The 21,721-nt window shown below is 41.4% G+C and overlaps 1 protein-coding gene across 3 annotated transcripts in view; it reads right to left on the minus strand.

The window, feature by feature from the left end:
• The window catches only part of ZDHHC20 (zinc finger DHHC-type palmitoyltransferase 20), a 73,432-nt gene that overhangs the window by 11,744 nt on the left and 39,967 nt on the right, over window positions 1–21,721 (minus strand). For all 3 annotated transcript variants that reach the window (XR_009536744.1, XM_060129073.1, XM_060129071.1), the window contains exons 5-9: window positions 15,591–15,660; window positions 14,242–14,274; window positions 13,530–13,650; window positions 3,974–4,106; window positions 477–603 (exon numbers count right to left, since the gene is read on the minus strand). Coding sequence is in view for 2 of the 3 variants with exons in the window: in XM_060129073.1 (XP_059985056.1) it covers window positions 477–603; window positions 3,974–4,106; window positions 13,530–13,650; window positions 14,242–14,274; window positions 15,591–15,660 (484 nt within the window). In the remaining variant the exon portion in view is untranslated. The remainder of the gene's footprint in view (window positions 1–476; window positions 604–3,973; window positions 4,107–13,529; window positions 13,651–14,241; window positions 14,275–15,590; window positions 15,661–21,721) is intronic.

A 21,721-nucleotide genomic window follows, 5' to 3' on the forward strand; every position in this document is an offset into this window, starting at 1 on the left:
TGGTATATACATGGCCTAGGATGGCTGAGAATTTGAGAGAAAAGGAAATTATGAATCATCTTGAGCATATATTCTCATTTAAATTTAAATGCAGGTAAAAACTGCATTATGTGTTGGGTCTTCTTTGATTTAAGACACAACAGAATACATAACCTGTACTGGAAATCTTTGAAGATATGGCTAATAAATATAAATTCTTATGATTCTTTACTTCACAAACTTATTTTCATTTTGAAAGAAAAAGAGTGATTCTTATTTTCTATGAATCATCTTTTTTTTCTCATTCAAATATATGCCTAAACTCTCCTTCACCCTTATAAAAAACATGAAAAATAAAATATTTCATGTAATCAAGATATTCTGAGTTTTCATTCTTAAGGCTCATAATGTCATAATATACTATATTCTCTGAATCATTTAATCAGAGAGACAATCACAGGTTCCATAATTCCTGAGACGTGCATTTTATAAACTACCTTGAAAATATTGGAAGTAGCCAATATTTCTTTTCATCACCAAAGACTTGTCTCCAATTTTTACTGCATCCAAGCGAGAAACCGTTTCCATCAGGTCCATATGAAAATGTGGGTGCACGGAATGATTCTGTTACAGATATATATTACAAAAAAGAAGAGTTAACCTATTCGAAAATTATAGGAGGGAAGGAAAGTACCAATTTTTTTTCTTTTTCAACTTTTTTGGGAAAAAATATAACCTCTTGACTATTTCATCACCCTTATAAAATGAAAATGTCAAAATAATTATGTGATATTAAGGAAAATCGACTGCATAATGTGCAATACACCTTAGCCTTTTTCTTTCTTTTTTTTTTTTAAGATATTCTATCTCTTGCAACTTCACTCATTCATTATGTATCAACTTCCTACTACGTGCCTATGGCAAAGCACCAGGTTTGGGATCCCAAGGTAAAGTAGATGAAATTCTGACCAGAGAATCCACAGTCTAACAAAAGTCTGTCAGAATGATAGTGTGATAGAGATACATGCGGGGCGGTGGCCAAGGAAGGTGAAATATGCAGGAGGTGACGCCTGAGCTCGATCCTGAGCTATGAATAACAAGTGAGGAAGCTGATGGGGGCCAGAACCTAGGATCTCTGTTTAAAGAAAGAATGCGTTGCGGAATGTTTTATAAGCTATGGATAAGAAGGAGCCAGGGAGAGACGGATTGGGAAAGGTTGATGACACAGAAAAGTGAAGTAAGAACTGATGGAAAGATGGATTGGAAAAGGTTGATGACACAGAAAAGTGAAGTAAAAACTGATGGAAAGATGGACTGGAAAAGGTTGATGACACAGAAAAGTGAAGTAAAAACTGATGGAAAGATGGATTGGAAAAGGTTGATGACACAGAAAAGTGAAGTAAAAACTGATGGAAGAAAGTTCTAGAAGAAATGGGATGGCCTTTAGTAAAGTTCTCAAGATTAGATAGATACCAGATAGAGATAGATACCAGAAAAGACATCGTGTCCGCAGAAGTTAGAAAGAGGGTGACAGTGAATGGGTTTGAAAGTAGGAATGTTTGTGTGAGGTTATAAAGGTGAGACGATAAGAATTTACTTGTGACAACTTCTAATTTTTCTATGAAGCGTTCACAAAATAGGTAAGGAAAATAGGGAGGATGATGAAAGTCTGGAATACCTATTGGGGGTAATAAGGTGGCAAACCTGATCAGAAACACGTGACATTACTGCCAAATAGAGCTGAGGGTCTAAGTGAGGTCTGAGGCTTTGAATCTGTAGTTGTGACCACCTCTGTGGGAGCGAGACGGCCTTCACCAGCTCTCTCCAGCCCCATCGCACTGGGAGAAGAACGCATCGCTGGAATAACCTGGGTCAGGGACTGGCAAAGGCATTATGGGAGAAGAGGCACTTAGGGGCGTGTGTAATGCGAGGGTGCTGCTGGGAGCTTGGGGGCATTTATTATAGGATCTAGAATGGAAAAGGGTGAGAAACAAAACCAGAAGGGAAAGGAATGTGGGAGAAAAGTGGTGGAGTGTGGAGGACTCAGTAAGCTAAAAAGGGCGCACACTGGAACACGGAAAGGGAGAGCTGAACGGATAAAGACTGTGGTCAGAGAATGGAAACTTCAAGGTGAAAATGTGAGGCCTCTTCAGTTTCAAGTGATGAAAGGTTCAGTGTTTGGGTACAGGAATGACTGGCTATCAGGATCAAAGAGACCAACCAGCCTTTCTGGGGTGACAGCAGCAGTTTGAATGTATTAATAGAAACTCTGTAACATGAGAAATGATTCAAGGTAGGGCGGTGACAGCTATGAGGAAGGTACAAGTGATGCCCCAAAGGACATCTGGAAGCAGCAGTGGAGAGCTGGGTAACACCAGGGTGTGTGGGGAGTGGTGTGTTAGGGGAAGGTTTTTCAAAGTGTGGGTTTAAACATCTGAATAGGCTGTAAAATCAATTCAGTGCTTTGAAACCAGCATTTCTTTTTAAAGAACTAGAACAGAAAATATTAGAGTATATTGGACAGAGTAGACATTAATGATGTTTTACTAAGATTTTGCTTATTCTACTTACATAATTTTATAAATGTGTGTGCATGCACTAGGTAGTGATATAAAATGATGCATTTCTTACCGTAGTCACTGGTAAAAACGTTTGAAAAAGATTGTTTTTAAGAGAACAATGTGTTTCCCAGGAAGCACTCACCTCTCAGACACCTACAGGGTTTGGGTGGGAAATAAATGAAGCAGGGTGGGAACCGAGGCCAATTAAATGCTCGTGGCCACCGCAGCAGTCAGCCACTACTGAGCTCCTACCGAATGACACCAGGTGGGAAAACAGGGCCACCAGAGCCGTCAGTTTTGAAAAGAAGAAATCTCCTTTTCTGTGAGAAATCTCTCAGTGTCCAGCTGCTTGGGAGGTCTGAAGAGCTAGGCTTTGCATGTGGGCTGCCTTCTATGACCTCGGGTTAAAGGTGAAGAGATGACAGGATATTCTGTGACGATGATAAATTAACTGACATGAGGAAGCTTATTCACATGGAAAGGGATGAAAGCATGGGAAGTGGAGGAGAAGCAACAGCAGAGTGAGCTGGGAAAGGCGGGGCACCGCACCCTTACCCTGGAAGCCGTCATATTTTACAGGACTCCAAAGACACGAGATTAAAGTGATCCAAATATAAAAGTACCTAAGAATCTCCCTACAGCGTCTGCATCTTTCTATGTTAAAATATGTCCAACTCTCCTTTAGACAGCAGGGAGTGTTTAACTTTCTTTGGAAACGCTGTGACAGATCCCCATTTTGTTAGCCAATACCTCAATATTCCAGTTATGGCTGGTGTTGCTGTTTACATGCCAATGGTTTAGTCTGAGCGCCACACCACTGTTGTTTAAGAAGTGTGTGTCAGGCTTCCCTGGTGGCGCAGTGGTTGAGAGTCCGCCAGCCGATGCAGGGGACACGGGTTCGTGCCCCGGTCCGGGAAGATCCCACATGCCGCGGAGCGGCTGGGCCCGTGAGCCATGGCCGCTGAGCCTGTGTGTCCGGAGCCTGTGCTCCGCAACGGGAGAGGCCACAGCAGTGAGAGGCCCGCGTACCACAAAAAAAAAAAAAAGTGTGTGTCCAATTATTGGAATACCTTACTGAATTCTTCCCCAATATTTTCATTTTAAAAAAATAAGCAAAAAAGGGACATAAGTGCTAACATTAGTGATACAACAAATGCAGGAAACAGCTTTTATTAAAATTTATAAAATATAGTCAGTTCTCTACTTTTATATACAACACACTACTGAAAAATTATAGAAAAGTCAATCTTACTTCCTCAACCTTCTCAAAATTATGAACCTTTACATTTATTAAACAGCCATTGTTCCTATCCAGTCCAAGTTAATTTTAATACAGAATTATTTTATCTTTATCATCTTTTGTCCTTCTCTAGATTTCATGTTCATCTGTGTCCATTTTCCTAAATAATTATGCTTTATTTTAACCTACTTACCTATGGTTGTTCTGTTTTTTCCAACTAGCCAGCAGTGGTAGCTGAGAAGTGACAATACGCTGATGAAGAACATTGTCGACACAAAGAATAGAAAAAGTATGTGGAATTTTGCACGTGTATCTGAGAGTTCATTCTGAGGAAAGAAAATAGAAGACTTACTTTTCAGAATAGTCAACCTCCAAAATATACTCTTACAAATTTGGTTCTTCCTGAAGATTGCTGAATTCGCCAAAAAATTACCAGATATGAGAAGTAATAAAATAAATTAGGTAATACATCCAAAACAACATTTCCCAAAGCAGAGAATTGGTATTATCAGAGGGGCTTGCTTACATAACATGTCAGAAAGAGTCACTTTAAAAACCGCTCTTGGGTGTCCCTGGTGGCGCAGTGGTTGAGAGTCCGCCTGCCGATGCAGGGGACACGGGTTCATGCCCCAGTCCAGGAAGATCCCACATGCCGCGGAGCGGCTGGGCCCGTGAGCCATGGCCTCTGAGCCTGTGCGTCCGGAGCCTGTGCTCCGCAACGGGAGAGGCCACAACAGTGAGAGGCCCGTGTACCCCACACACACACACACAAAAGTAAAAAACCGCTCTTAAATTTTAGCAATATTATGTATGACTGATTCACTTTGTTATAAAGCAGAAACTAACACACCATTGTAAAGCAATTATACCCCAATAAAGATGTTAAAAAAATTTAAAAAAAAATTTGAGCAATAGTTTCAGTAATAAAATAAAAAGATGGACATTTTTACCCAACGTTTTTCTTTTGTACTTTATACACATATTCAAGCTTTCCCCAACATCCAGGATACACGAGGGTTTTCTCCATCTACGCTATTTGCTTGTTTTAATTACATAACCAGAAACTAATTGTGATAAATTTATTTTTGGATTTCCCTCGTCTCTGTCTTCGGAACACCACTGCACACAGTCATCCCTTCAGCTGCTTCCATTCCTACCTCTTTAATCCTTTCTCCTTTCCTACAGAGCCTGTTTTGGTATGTCAATTTGCCACGAGGCACTAGTGAACGAAAACAGCTTCTGTTACCCATTCTAATGGCTAGATTCATTTCAACAGAAGCAAAGTGTTAACCCAGAAGAAGTCAGTCTCTAGCATGAGGATTAGAAGGAAGCCTTTACGCATTCGCTCTCACGACAAAGCCGCACAGCCAACCACAGCCTCACACAACAAGAGCTGCTCCTGCTTGATTTAAACACTGTTTACAGGCTAACAGGACGGTTTTTAGCATTAGGTGATTCTGACATCTATCTTCTCCTCTTCTCTTCCAGAGTAGCCGCAATACCTTTTAAATACATCAAGTGATTCTTCTATCTCCCCATCTTGTGAAACAAATGAGTACTATACATACTCACTATCAATGTCACAAAAAAGATGGCAAGAATATCATGGCAATGATGTATTTTTTTTTAAATTTATTTATTTTTGGCTGCGTTGGGTCTTCGTTGCTGCGTGCGGGCTTTCTCTAGTTGTGGAGAGCAGGGGCTACTCTTCGTTGTGGTGCGCGGGCTTCTCATTGCAGTGGCTTCTCTTGTTGCAGAGCACGGGCTGTAGGCGTGTGGGCTTCCGTAGTTGCGGCACATGCGCTCAGTAGTTGTGGCTCGCGGGCTCTAGAGTGCAGGCTCAGTAGTTGTGGCACACGGGCTTAGTTGCTCTGTGGCACGTGGGATCTTCCCAGACCAGGGCTCGAACCCGTGTCCCCTGCATTGGCAGGTGGATTCTCAACCACTGCGCCACCAGGGAGGCCTGCAATGATGTATTTTACCTTTGGACAACTCTCTGTAGATTTCCTGTGGCAAAGCTTGTATAAATAGAGACAATGCATTAAGAAACCACTTTTTATACAAAATTATCCTGCGCACTATTGTTATAAACCTTTCATGTTTGGAAGGACCACTAAGACGTGGCTCTCTAAAGGCCATCAACGACGTTTCCTCAAAAACCACAAAAGAACATTCCGCTCTCCAAGCACATTTAGGGTACACTTTACACACCTTTCCACAAAGTTTTTAAAACAGAGATTTGTATCTAGGAAAGCATAAAATTGATTTTTTTAGCAAACAGCTTTTTAAAAGCTTCGGATGAGTAGTTTCTAAAAGCTAGATCTAATAATTTCTCACCTGCCTCAATGGTACTGCAGTAGCCTTCCAAGGGGTGCCGTCTCCTCCCCTCCGGTCTACTTTCCACAAAGCAGCCAGAGGGACCCTTTATAAGGCTGATGGCGTTACCCCCTGCTCCCCATTCCACGGCCCTTGCAACGCCCGCAAAGACCCTGCATCTCTGGCCGCCTCCTGGACCCGTTCCCCCTGCTCATCTAGGCCAGCCTTGCCAGCGGCCTGGCATGGTGCTCCTCTGGGCCTTTACGCTAAAGGTCAGATGTCTCCTCTGTTTGAAACACTCTTCTCTCAGGTATCCACTAAGTCCCGTCAAGTCTTCGCTCAGCTTTCTTACTGAGGCCTACCACAATCACGCTTAAAAAACTTCAGATGTAATTGACATATAATGTTATTTTAGTTCCAGGAGTTCAACATAATGATTCCATATATGTCTAAATGGCAAAATGATCACTACAGTAAGTCTAGTTAACATCCATCACCACACAGAGTCACAAAACCTTTTTTCTTGTGAGGAGATCTTTCAAGACCTACCCTTAGACACTTTCAGATATACTTCTTAGCCACAGTCACCATGTCGTACATTACAGCCCCAGGCTTTCTGCCACCTCCTCCCACTTCGCCCATCCCCCACCCCACACCTCTGACAACCACCAAGATGTTCTTTGTATCTATGGGTTTTTTTTTTATTCCACATAAAAGTTAGATAATATGGTATTTGTTTTTCTCTGTCTGACTTTATTCCCTTATGATAATGCCCTCAAGGTCCATCTGAGTTGTCAAAAACGGCAAGATTTCCTTCTTGTTCTATGGCAGAATTTATACCATTTATGCAACAGTATAAATTCCGTTGCATATTTATACCACAATTTCTTCATCCACCAATGTAAACTTAAGAGTGTTTTCATGTCTTGGCTGTCATAAACAATGCTGCAATGAACACAGGGATGCAGATATCTTTTTGAGTTAGTGTTTTCCTTTCTTTTGGATATACTCCCAGCAGTGGAATTCCTGGATTGCATAATAGTTCTAATTTTAATTTTTTGAGGACTCTCCGTACCATTCTCCATAATGGCCGCGCTAATTTACACTCCCACCAACAGCACACAAGGGCTCTCTTTTCTCCACATCCTTGCCAAAACTTGTTATCTTGTCTTTTTGGTAATGGCCATTCTGACAGGTGTGAGGTGGTACCCTGCTGTGGTCTGGTTTGCACTTCCCTGATGATTAGTGATGCTGAGCATCTTTGCAGGTGTCTGCTGGCCATCTGCATGTCTTCACTGGAAAAATGTCTATTCAGATCTTCTGACCATTTTTTTGTTGTTGTTGTTGTTGTTTTTGTTTTTGTTTTTTTGGTGGTACGCGGGCCTCTCACTGCTGCGGCCTCTCCCTTTGCGGAGCACAGGCTCCAGACACACAGGCTCAGCGGCCATGGCTCACGGGCCCAGCCGCTCCGCGGCATGTGGGATCTTCCCGGACCGGGGCACGAGCCTGTGTCCCCTGCATCGGCAGGCAGACTCTCAACCACTGCGCCACCAGGGAAGCCCCTGACCATTTTTTAATCAGATTGTTTTGTTTTTGCTATTAAGTTGTATGAGTTCTTTATATATTTTGAATATTACTCCTTATCAGATACACAATTTTCAAATATTTTCTTCCATTTAGCAGGCTGCCTTTTCATTTTGTTAATGATTTCCTTTTCTGTGCAGAAGCTTCTAGTGTGACATGGTCCCACTTGTTTAGTTTTGCTTTTGTGGCTTTGCATTTGATGTCAAATCCAAAAACTCATCGCCAAGGCTGATGTCAAGGAGCTTACCACCTGTATTTTCTTCTAGATTTACGATTTCAGGTCTCATGTTCAAGTCTTTAGTCCATTTGGAATTGATCTTTGTCTATGATGTAGGATTGAGGTTCAGTTTCACTCTTTTGCATGTGGCTGCCCAGGTTTCCCAGCATCCTTTACTGAAGAGACTGTCCTTTCCCCATTGTACCTTCTTGGCTCCTTGTCATAAATTAACTGACCGTATGTGCATGGATTGACCTCTGTGCTCTCTTATTCTGTTCCACTGATCTATGTGTCTGTTTTTATTCCAATAACATACTGTTTTGATTACTACAGATGTGTAATATAATTTGAAATCAGGAAGTGAGATGCCTCTGGCTTTGTTCTTTTTCTTCAAGACTGCTTTGGTTATTTGGCTCTTTTGTGGTTCTACGCACATTTTAGGATTGTTCTATTTCTGTGGAAAATGGCATTGGAATTTTGATGGGGACGGCACTGACTCTGTAGATTGCTTTGGGTAGTATGGACATTTTAAACAATATGAATTCTTCCAATCCATAATCACAGATTATTTTTTTTAACAGTTTTTTTGTAGACTCTACAATTTTCTAATATGTCACTTGAAAACAGAGACAGTTTTACTTCTTCCTTTCCTATCTGGATGCATTTTATTTCTTTTACTTGCCTAACTGTCCTGGCTGCCTAAGACTTTCGATACTATGTTGAATAAAAGTGGCAAGAATGGGCAACCTTGTCTTGTTCCTGATATTAGAGGAAAAGCTTTCAGCTTTTCACCACTGAGTATGATGTTAGCTGTAGGCTTGTCAATATATGGCCTTTATTAAGCTGAGGTGCATTCCCTCTATACCCATTTTGTTGACAGTTTTTATCATAAATGGATGCTGAATTTTGACAAATGCTTTTTCTGCATCTATTGAGATGACGATACAATTTTTATCCTTCATTCTGTTAATGTGGTGTATCACGTTGACTGATGTGCAGATGTTGAACCATGCTTGCCTCCCTGGAATAAATCCCACTTGATCATAGTGTATGGTCCTTTTAATGTATTCTTGAATTTGGTTTGCTAATATTTTGTTGAGGATTTTTAAATCTATGTTCATCAGGGATACTGGCCTGTAATTTTCTTGTGGTGACCTTGTTTGGTTTTACTATTGGGGTAACACTGACCTTATAAAGTGAATCTGGAAGTGTTCTCTCTTCCATTTTTGGGAAGTCTGAGAAGGACAGGTGTTAACTCTTCACCTGTGAAGCCACCTGGTTTGGGACTTTTGTTTGTTGGGACGTTTTTGATTACTTATTCAATCTCCTTACTATTAATGAGTCTGTTCAGATTTTCTATTTCTTCATGATTCAGTCTTGGTAGGTTGTATGTTTCTAGGAATTTATCCATTTTTTTCTAGGTTATCCAATTAACTGGCATATAATTGTTCATAGAAATCTCTTTGATCCTTTGTATTTATCAGTTGTAATGTCTCTCTCTCTTTTTTTTTAATATTTATTTTTGGATGTGTTGGATCTTTGTTGCTGTGCACTGGATTTCTCTAGGTTCTCTAGTTGCACCACCAGGAAAGCCCTAAGAGCTGGTTTCTTGTAAAGATAAACAGAATAGACAGGCCTTTCCCTTGTCTCACCAAGAAAAAAAGAGAAGACTCAAAATCAGAAATGAAAGAGGACTTCCCTGGTGGCACAGTGGTTAAGAATCTGCCTGCCAATGCAGGGGACATGGGTTCGATCCCTGGTCCGTGAAGATCCCACATACCGTGGAGCAACTAAGCCCGTGCGCTGCAACTACTGAGCCTATGCTCTAGAGCCCACGAGCCACAACTCCTGAGCCCGCGTGCCACAACTACTGAAGCCCACACACCTAGAGCCCGTGCTCCACACAAGAGAAGCCACCGCAATGAGAAGCCTGTGCACCCACAAGGAGGAGTAGCCCCCGTTCACCACAACTAGAGAAAGCCTGCGTGCAACAACGAAGACCCAACTCAGCCAAAAATAGACAAAACAAAACCCCCCCAAAACAGCTCTTAGTTTCACTCATCTTTTTAGTTTCTGTTCCATTTATTTTCACTCTGATCTTTATTTCCTTCCTTTTAGGGCTTTTTAAAAAATTTTAATCTTGGCTGCTCTGCATGGCATGTGGGATCTTAGTTCCCCAGTCAGGGATTGAACTCAAGCTCCCTGCAATGGAAGCATGGAGTCTTAACCACTGGACCACCAGGGAAGCCCCTAACTTCAGGCTTTTTTCTTTTTCTAGTTCCTTGAAGTGTAAAATTAGGTTACTTGAGATCTTTCTTACTTCTTAACACAGGTTTATCTCTATGAACTTCCCTCTTAGAACTGCTTCTGCTGCATCCCATATGTTTTGTTATGTTGTATTTCCATTTTCATTTGTCTCAAGATATTTTTTGATTCCTTCTTTCATCCATTGGTTGTTCAGTTGCATGTTTAATCTAAACATATTTGTGAATTTTCCAGTTTTTTTTTCTTGGAATTGATTTCTAGTTTCATATCACTGTAATTAAAAAAGATGCTTGCTATGATTTCAATATTCTTAAATTTGCAAGACTTGTTTTGTGACCTAACACGTAACCTATCATGGAAGACGTTCCATATGCACTTGAGAAAAACGTGTATTCTGTTGCTTTTGGATGAAGTGTTCTGTATAAATTTGTTAAGTCCATTTGGACTAAAGCGTCATTTAAGTCCAATGTTTCTTTATTTCATTTCTGTCTAGATGATTCATCCACTGATGAAAGTGGGGTATTAAAGTCCCTTACTATTACTGTCTTGCTGTCTATTTCTCCCTTTACTTCTGTTAATATCTACTTTATATATTTAGGTGCTCCTTTGTTGGGTGCATAAATGTTCTTTTTTTTTTCCCCTGTGCCGTGTGGCATGTGGGATCTTGGTTCCCTGACCAGGGATCGAACCCATGCCCCCTGCATTGGAAGCGTGGAGTCTTAACCACTGGAACGCCAGAGAAATCCCACATAAATATTCTTATCTCGGATATCCACTAAGTTCCTTCAAGTCTTGCTCAAATTTAATCTTCTTATGGAGGTCTGCCACGATCACTCTCTTTAGTGCTGTAACCTGCGCCCGTCACACCTCCCTCCCCACACACTTGCTAAATCCCTTACTCTGCTCTACTTGTTCTTCACAGCATTTACTTTCTAATATACAATATAATTTACTTATTTATGATGTTTGTTATTTGTTTCCCCTTTCTCAAAAGTACATTCTACAAAGACAGAGCTCTTGGTCTCTTCTGTGTATTGATATATCCCAAGTGCCTAGAACATATGTGCCTGGCACATAGTAATTGTTGAAGAATGGAGAAAAAAGTAGACTTTAGTTTATTAGTCTTTCCTTACTCATGATGACTCTCAAAAATTTTGTTGTTGTTGTTTATTTATTATTATTTTTGCCTGCGTTGGGTCTGTTGCTGCGCGCAGGATTTCTCTAGTTGCGACGAGCAGGGGCTACTCTTTGTGGTATGCGGGCTTCTCAATGCAGTGACTTCTCTTATTGTGGAGCACGGGCTCTAGGCATGCGGGCTTCAGTAGTTGTGGCTCGGGGGCTCTAGAGCGCAGGCTCAGCGGCCATGGCTCACGGGCCCAGCCGCTCCGCAGCATGTGGGATCCTCCCGGACCAGGGCTCGAACCCGTGTCCCCTGCATTGGCAGGCGGATTCTTAACCAATGCGCCACCAGGGAAGCCCTCAAAAAGTTTTAAAATATTTATATTTTAATTAATAAATCATCACATGCAAACATAAGTTTTTGATAAAGAAATGGGAAATTCTACAATTTGGACTTCTTTCATCTGGCACAGATTCATCTTCATTTATTGTTTTAAAAGAATTTTTGGCTGTGCTGCACAGTTTGCAGGATCTTAGTTCCCAAACCAGGGATTGAACCCTGGGCCACAACAGTGAAAGCAGCGGTCCTAACCACTGGACCACCAGGGAATTCCCTCCTCTTCATTTAAATAGGACCACTGAGTATGGTGAAGTAGGTTGTACACTGAACAAAGCTGCCCAACTAGGGGAACAACAGGGGCTAAAATTCATTAGGCTGATACCACACAGAACTGAGGTGCTCGTTTCTAATATGCACAAAGGGACTGCAAGTGCTAGCATACCCTGGTTTTAAATACCCAAACTTTAAAAGTCTAATGATGTTTTAATGAAAATCCTTCCAAAATGTATTAGACATTTCCTGGAAAATTAATTCTGTTCGATGACTCAAGTATCTGGATGTCGGAAGAGAAAGATCTAAGTTAAAAGTTTGGCTTCCTATACTACTAAGTGTGTGACCTTGTTAGTTACCTAACTTTTGCAACCTCAGTTTCCAACTCTGAAAGCTGGAATAATAGTAGCTCCTTCTGCACTCATTATATTTTCTTCCTTTCTGTATTCTTGATGCTCTCGCATCTGGAGCCTTGCTGACTGGGGAGAGAGTGCCTCTCCCAGGGCCATCCAATTCTTACCGAGATAGCAAGGAATGTACCTCTCATATACAAACTAATCAATCCAGAGCCCATACTCCAAAACACCTCCTTCTCCGGCTCTCACACTCTAGGGGGACAGCCTGCATCCTCAGAGACCACTGAAATCATTCAGACTAGTTAGCCCTAAGTGCATCTACCCCGCCTCACCATGCTTTCCCAGGGGCCCTGCGCCTTCTGCTTCCTAAGCAACTCTGGTGCTTCCCTGTGTGGCCCTGCACAGGGTGGCATGAACCCTCCCTTGGAACTGTGAGTAACAAACTATCTTTTCAATGGTTATCATCTCCTGATCTGTCAGCTTCACCATACCTGAAGAAAAATAAAACCTACATTTTAAAATACCTTCATAGGGACTTCCCTGGTGGCGCAATGGTTATGCAACACAGCCATAAATAAATAAATAAATAAAATAAAATAAAATAAAATACCTTCATAGGATTTTTAGGAAGAGTAAATACAAAAGTACCTTTAACCACAATAACCCCCACCTTCAAAATCAAAGATTTAAATGGAGGGAGGAAAAAAAAACACAATAAAAATGCCAGAAGAAAAGCTGGGTAAATATCTGTATAAATTTACAGTGAACAGAATAAAGCCAGAAATCGTAATTTAAAAGTACTGCTTTAAAAATATAAGATTTTGATTTAGTAAAAACAAAAGCAAACAGGGTTACAAGACATCGATCAAAATTGTGGAAAAACTCACAATTTGCAACTCACAACAGAAAAAGTATTAATATCTCCAGAGACAGGAAACAGATTAGTGGTTACCTGGGGCTGGGGATTTCACTTTTATTACTGTAAAACTGCATTGAGTCTCATCATCTGAAATAAAAGTAATTACTTCCCTAAAACTGATAGTATGGTTCGAAACAGTTTGGATTACTAAAAGAAGCTCACTATATCCTGTTTAATATTCACTTATTTACAAACATGTATATATGAAGGTAAATTTTAACCCCAACTGTCTTCTGAGCCATTATAAACTCTAACTAGTAAAATTAAGTATGTCTACTTACAATAAAGAATGAAGGAATTATTTATGAAATAGCATCTTAAAAAGCCCTAAATATATGTTTTAAGATAGAAAAAAAGACTTACCGTCCAAAATTTTATAAAGTACTGTAAAACTGTTGTAGCCACGAAAAGGCAATATAATAGAGAGTACAATAGAAATAGCAGGAAGAATTTGTAATTAGAAAATCCCACACAGTTATTCACCCTAGAAGAATAAAGAAAATCACACTGTAAAAATAAGACAAACTCACAGAAACAAACACTAGAATGGTGTTTGCCGGGGCTGAGGGGAGGGGAGTGGGGAGTGTTTAATGGGTACTGAGTTTCAGTTTTGCAAGATGAAAAAGTTCTGGACACTGGTTGCAAAACAATGTGAACATACTTAACACTGCTGAACTGTACACTTAAAAATGGCTAAGACGGCAAATTTAATGTTTTTTTTACCATAATAATAACAAATAGGACAGATGAAAAAACTTAAAATCACTATAACTAGAAAATGGGTCATTTGGGAAGTAGAGAGCAGTGTCTTAATTATGGATGTGTGTTTTAAATAAATTCTGTAAGGAATTTGGAATTTCAATGTTAATTCTTAGTAGACAATTATTTGGGTTAATAACATCAGAATGTATTTTTAAAGGAAAACATGTAGCAGAAACATAAAACTAGATCAATCTTGATATCTATGAGTAATTAAATTAACCTTCAACATTTAGGAATGCTGAGGTAAATCACTCCAAGTACCCCCCTCCCACCTCTCCAGCCCCACGTCATTTCCTCTGTGGTTTACACGTACCAAGGGCAGTGGTGATCCATCTTAAGAACACACCTAAGAAACAAACGAGCATAAGAAAATCCACGTAGAAAAATTTCCCTGATTCTAACTTCTGATAATTTTTGTTTTTTACTTAAAATTTTCTCTTCAGCAATACATCTTAGAAAAACCAACCCTGTAGACATTAGGTTAGAGACAATTTCTGTTATTTCCACAAATACTTTCGTAGGTAAGAAGTAATGACTTTTCACACTGAGAAATCAGCTGAGCATAGCCAGCTGACTTGGACCACATCAAACAACATTTTAATATACAGATGTGGTGCATATAGCATTTGGTACACTAGCTAGATCTAGTTTACAAAGTCAGCTGAGGAAAGTAAAATGAAAGTTATTTCAAACGTGCAAGTGATAAAACTTCAGAAGCAAATATTGTTAAAATATTAACACTGATGGGCTTGTAGGTGGTTATTTTTTTCCACAGATTTCATACAATTCTATCCCATGTATAAGAACCACTGTACTTTTATAATCAGAAAAAGAAAAACCCCAAATTTGCCTCCCCACCAGTATACGTAATGTATATTTGCATAAAGTTAGACAAGGGATCATTTCAAGTAATACAACAAATAAGTAAACTGATACCCAAAAGGTTAAACGACTTGTCTCACTCAAGTTCAAGGACTCACTGGAATTCCCATACTAGGGGTCTTTCTTTCAACACACTACCTTCTCACAAGAGCATAAGGGATAAAATCTTTGAAATTTTTTGGGGAACAACTTCAGAGGTGGTAACTGAAAGTAATAATGGGACTTCTCTGGTGGTCCAGTGGTTAAGACTCCATGCTCCCAATGCAGGGGACCAGGGTTCGATCCCTAGTCAGGGAACTAGATCCTACACGCCACAACTAAAGATCCTGCGTGCTGCAACTAAGAGCCGGTGCAGCCAAATAAATACATAAGTAAATATCAAAAAAAGAAAGTAATATTTTTGTGGATTGTTAGGCTTTAATACCAACATTAATAATAAAAACAAGAAAAGTGTCATGATGGTCTTTTTAATCCAGGAATTAAAGTTATCTTTCTCAAGGGGGGGTATTACTTACTTGGTCATCAATACTACATTAAGCATATGCACAAGAAGTACACTTAAAGAAAGTACTTAAAGAAAATTCTAACAACTGGTATAGGAACTGTTATCAAAGATTACTTCAAAGTATATTCTAGCTTATATACATATTTATGTTAGCTCTGCATACAGAGCAAATAATGGGAGAGGATGCAGTGCTTTTGCTAAGTTCCTTCACTTTCTGTTCTCCCATCTCCAGTTCCAGTACTGGGGTTAAATGAAAGCCAAAGAGAAACACTTACATGTCACATGCTGAGCAGTGATGCGCACGGTCAGGCTTAATCAGCTGACATCTTTCACAGTATCTGATGGCTACATTTAAGAATTAAAAGGAAGTTGTTGAAGAATGTATGTTTAGAGTTGAGTTAATTTGACTATAAAATTTGCTTTCATTTCTTAGAAACAACTCTAGGAAACTGACAACTAATAATTTTAAAATAATACCAAAGTTCATTGGAGAGTTTATGAAATCCAAATGTCGAGAGGCAGAAGGGAACCTCAGAAATGTAGCTGGCCCAGCAATGTTCAGATGAATAAGGAGATCCAAGGAAATAAGGAACTGGTATAAAGTCAGACATGTAGTTTAGTGGCAAAACTCAGATACACTAAGACCTAAATCAAGTATCTTCTCCTACTGTACCATGATGTCTGTAGTAAAATATCAAAACAAATGTTCTCAATCATCTCCCACCCCATCCCAGATAAATAGCAAAATTGCAAACATACTATTGTGAAAGAACTCTAAATTTCTTCCCACTGAATTCTAATATATACAGTTTGTATCTTCATTCATTCAAAACACAATGAGCACCTACTAGGGGCCAGATATTGCTCTCGGCGTAAATCCCCGCCTTCACGGAACTCACGCTCTAGTGGAAAAGACGGGGAGTAATAACCAAGGCAAGGTGACAAAATAAGTCGTATATTAGTGATAGGTGCTGACAGGAAACATAAAGCAGGGAAGGGGAGTTGGGGTAATGTAATTTTAGAGTCATTTGAGAAAACTGAAACTGAAAGAAGGGAGCTGGTCAGTCACATAGATCTGTGGGAAAAGAGGAATCTGAGGAGACGGCACAGGCCTCGGGTGGGAGGGTGCTCAGGGTGCACGAACAGCGAGGGGCCGGTGTGCTTGGAGCAGAGGGGAAAGGAGGAGGACACAAGGCAGGGTCAGAGAAGCTGCATCAGGTAAGGCTTGCTCTCCCCACTCCGCTCAAGTACTCTGAGAGAAAAGAAGCCAACTGGAGGGGACTTCCTGGCGGTCCAGTGGTTAGGACTCCATGCTCCCAACGCAGGGGTGCGGGTTCAATCCCTGGTCGGGGAACGAGGATCCCGCATGCCACACAGCACAGACAAAAACAAAAAGCCAACTGAACGAAGAGCTCCACCAGAACCTGCAGAACCTTCAGAACCTGAGGTTCTGGTTTTTGAAATCTAAGTAAGTGACAAACTAGTTCGTTGAGATTCATGAGGGACATGTCCCAAGACTTCACAAATCAATAATTCTTTAAAACCATTATTTTGGATGAATAGAGAATAATAAAATTACAGCGAGATACTAACCTTTTTCCATATCGTGGCCTCCAAAGCAAACAAATGCTTCCTGGCAACAAGACAAATGACTACGGGTGTTTCTCTAGAGCTGAAGCTTTCACAGATTTAGAGCATCTGACTAATACATACTCTGCGGGATCTACTGGAAGTGCGGTAGACTTCTTCTGGGGGTATCCGCCTGGTCTACAGGCCACTCTCTTTCCAGGAAAGGATTTCAGACCCCTTTTCTACCTGGACTGTGTGAACCCACCCACCTCCCCCTTCTGGTCCACGCTCTCTCCTACGAATCAGGGCTGAGGGGCAGTGAGCTGTATCTCACGGGGTGGAACTGAGTAACACACGATGGCCGCGCTTCGCCACGTGGATGGGATAAGAAAGGGAGAATCATTTTAAGGGCGACAGTGTAGGAAGTGAGCAGATGCCAGGGAGCAGCAGGGACAGCTGCAGGAGCCCCTCTGGCCCCCGGTTCTCAGCTCCAGTCCCTTCTTGCAGTCCTGCCCTCAGGGCACAGGAGACATCCACCACTTTCTTACACCACCCCGTATGTTATGGTAGTTTCTTTTGGAGGGAAGGGGGAGTTAAAAAGCTTACGCTGTTGTCTGTTACTTGTGATCATTAGGGCTAACAGACATAGTAACAGCAGAGAAAACAGGTTCAAATAAAAATTTAAATTAAACATACCCTTTAAAAAGTAGATGGACCATGTCATGTGTTAGTGTTTTTGGAAAAGAATTTGGCCATATCTATAAAAGCGTAAGGCATGAACACTCTCTGCCCGGGATCTCTGCCGCTAGAAAATTTATTCTATAGACATGCTCTCACCACAACATGGTTTCAATAACAAAGCACTAGGAATAACGAATTATGAAGGTAGTTAAGCATTTTATGATACACTACATAGACTTTAACAAGAATTCTCCTTACAAAATAGACACATATCCTAAACTGGAAGAGTGCAAACATATTAAGTGGAAAAAAGCAAACTGCAGAATAGTTTGATATACAGCATGTTTCATATCTCTGAGGGGGGAGAAGAATATATGTATTTTTCTATTTACACATCCCAATACAATGCATCCACCTTCAGACTTGAATTAACATATATAAGAGAGACACAAAGTGTTATTTTGAAGCAGTGTTAGCAGTTACACCTGCTAGAAGGCAGCTACCCAAGTAACCAAATCTGTACTGGTTAATACCTATCCACTCTCATTGTTAAAATGTTAATTGATTGTATGTAAGTTTTGCAATATTCTGTTATATATAAAAAATTTCTGCAAGGATATACAAGAAGGGTGGCAACCTCTGGGGAGTAATGCCAGGGTAAGGGGCAGACAACTTCTCATTTGGTATCCTTAAAACAATTTTTTTAAATCATGTTCCTGTATTACTTTTATAATTTAAACCAAACTTCAAGATGAAGGGAATTTATACAAATATCCCCTTATCAAATGAATAACCTGTACCTTACTGAGGGCCTTCTGTAGTACCTTGGCTAGACTGGACACTAGGGAAGTGAACCCACACAAGGTAGGAAAAGCAGAGCAGGTATAAAGGACCTGAGGGGTCTCCTAACTCAACCTCTCATTCTTTAGGTTAGAAACACCCCAAAACCTAAAGAGAAAACAAGTAGTTTGCCCAAGATTGTCTCCCTCTCTCTCTCTAAATGAGTGGTCAGATCGGGATCAGAAGCCCAGTGTCTTATTTCCTTTTCCTCTACATTTCCTCCACTCAAAGTTCTGCCGTTGCTCTGAGATGAGATGAAACGAAACAGACTTTTCAAGCCTTTTTAAGGGTCTTGATGACTGAGTAGATAGAAGAACTGGAGTAACAGCAGCTGTCCAAGAAAACTGCGGTTTCTAGGAGGGGCGGCCAGAAGAGTGATGCTGCCAGCGCCAGAAACAAGCTCGATGCTGGCGGGTGGAGGGAGTGGGTGGGTATGGGAGGGGGGTTAGGTTGTTTTTCTTTCTTTCGTTCGTTCATTCAACAAATACTCAGTCTCTACCCTGTGACAAACACTGCTCCATGCTGAGAATATAAAGTTGAACAAGACAGACTTCCCTCCTGCCCCCATGGTGTTAGGTTTTGCTCGACTTGAATTGGGATAACAGGTCACTCAGGTACAGCTATCCTTCGGAAGGCGGGGATACAAGAATGGAGCTCTAGTGGGTGCACGTGCCAAGGGGAGTGCCAAAGCCCCGACCAGGGCCCTGGGGGAGGGCAAGGCAGCCTCGTCCCTCAGAAGGCGCAGCTGCAGTCCACCCCTCTGCCTGACAACAAGAAAGGGTCTGGGCAGCAAGCGCATGCTCGTGTGACAACATCCCTCAATCTGCTAGTTCACGGTAAGGAAAGATAACTCAGTCTGACAACTATTAAAGAAAACAAATCGTCTGAGACACAGTGAACCAACGATCACAATATCGTGGTATCAGAGTTCCACGGTTAAAAACAGCTGAAGGAACAGTACAAAAAGAATTGGGACGAGGCGGCCTTGTGAAGTGGGGTTAAAAAATGTAGGAGGAAGAATAAACATTCAAAGATGCAGAAACAACTAGGATGGGAAAGCACAAAGAAGAAAGTTTTTCCAAAGAAGAAAGTTTTTCAAGCAGTTAGAATGAAAAGCCACCGAACTTGGTTAGGAAGAATGAAAGCCAGCTGCCTGGAATCTGCTGGGAAGGAAAAGAGGCCCAGGGTACAGACGACTTATGAGGGGACCCACCACGGTCAAAGGGAAGAGAAAATAGAATGGTAGTTGGAACACGTCAGAACCAAATTTTTGTTGTTGTTTTTCTGCGGTACGCGGGCCTCTCACTGCCGCGGCCTCTCCCGTCGTGGAGCACAGGCTCCGGACGCGCAAGCCCAGCGGCCATGGCTCACGTGCCCAGCCACTCCGCGGCATGCGGGATCCTCCCGGACCGGGGCACGAACCCACGTCCCCTGCATCGGCAGGCGGACCCCCAACCACTGCGCCACCAGGGAAACCCCTTGTTGTTGTTTTTAAGAGGAGCTACACTTTGAAGTATACCTGAAAGCAGAGGGAAGAAATGGGTTGGAAATTATTAAGTGAAGAAGATTTTTAGGAGCAAACTGTGGGAGAAGGGAAGAAAGAGGTCAGCAATCTTTATGCAAGTTTAATAAAGGACAAGAATGCAGACCCCAAGAAGGAAGCGAGGTCCTGAGGGACAGCCAAGTGTGTGCAGGTGCAGGGCGGCCCCCGAGCCTGGAAGCAGCTGGTATGCCGCCATATTTCATACTCGTTGAAATGGTATGCCGCCATATGGTATGCCGCCATATTTCATACTCGTTCTCTCCTACTTACTAGCTTGTGACCTTGGGTCAGTAACTCACTTTCTGAAAGCCTCAATTTCCTCTTTTGTAAATGCAAATAATATCAAGCGCAAAGGACTACTGTGCAGATCAAAAAAAATATGGAACATATCAAATCCCCAGTAAAGCAGTTATTATCGTTACAATAATGTTATTGTTTTTGATAAAACATAAAGTGAGACTGTAGGATGGGAAAAATTAGTGAAGAGGAGAAAACTACGGAGATCTTTCAAGTGTATAAGCAGCCATTATGGAGAACACCCAGGAACAGATTCATCCCACAAACGCCTCCTGGGGGCCTGTGGGGTGACGCACTGGCTGTGTTAGGGCCGTGGACGGAGATCCCAGTGCCAGAGCCTCAGGACAGAGTCAAGGAGGGAGGAGCACAGACAACCAGCAGACGGCGACCTGCGATCTACAAGGCAAGAGTGTGAGAAGTTCAGAGAAGATTTTAAAAATCTCTTCTTGTTTAAGTGAATAGAAATGGTTGAAGAGAGCTGGACAGTGAATTAAAACTTTAAAGTAGATTTAGGGAGGAGAAAGTTATCATTCTAGGAAGAGGAAAAGACATAAAAATAAAAGGTGGGGAAGGACAGAGTTTTAGCGGAGTTGACACAGGGAAATGGAGCGGGAGAAAGCTAAAGAGAAACACTGGCTGTATCCAGACTGTGGAGGGCGGAGATTTAGAAAGACTCATTTTGCTTCCTTAATAGATGAGATGTCCACGTGGTTCAAAAAAGCACAAAAAGGAGCGCAGTGACAGCCCCCACGCCCCTCCGCGAAGGCAGCTCCGTCCCTTTCACTAATCTCTGGTCTAAGAAAGATCCACTTTCTATAACATGTGGTTCTGTAATTTCATTTTTTAAAGAATGCATGATATTATTTCTATAATAAGGAAAAAAGAAGAAAAACCTCCAATGTTCTTTGGGATTCTAAGCAGTAGAAATGCAGTATAAAACAGTGCTCAAGGGCAGGGGCTCTGCCTGCAGTCAGAAGATAAGGTGTAAATCCCAGACCTTGCCACTCGGGGACGTCAGGGCCCTCCCTGTGTCGCACTTCTTTGTCTCTAATGTGGGGATAAGTGCTGCACTGTCTCCGAGGGGCGTAAATAGTCACCATAAAGTGCTCAGCAAAATCCTCCTGCACTACTCAACAGATGAAGGGCATTTTTCAGAGGAGTGGAAAGCCATTAAAATTAATGAAAGGTAATAAAGCTTTAAAGGTAAAGACTTTACGTTAGCAGCTTTTAACTCTTTGGGGCATAGGTACTGCTCTGAAAATCAAAAGAATGGGTTACTTCAAAAAGTACCCCAAATTTTGCGTTTAATCTCACGGTTTCATTAATTCTCTGAAATCTTGGGACTTTGGGTTAAAAACACCTAGGGAATTTCCTGGCGGTCCAGTGGTTAGGACTCTGCGCTTCCACTGCAGGGCACATGGGTTCCATCGCCTGTCAGGGAATTAAGATCCTGCATGCCCCGCAGCACGGCCAAAA

The sequence above is a fragment of the Lagenorhynchus albirostris genome, chromosome 18, assembly GCF_949774975.1.
Source record: "Lagenorhynchus albirostris chromosome 18, mLagAlb1.1, whole genome shotgun sequence".
NCBI classification, from domain to species: domain Eukaryota; kingdom Metazoa; phylum Chordata; class Mammalia; order Artiodactyla; family Delphinidae; genus Lagenorhynchus; species Lagenorhynchus albirostris.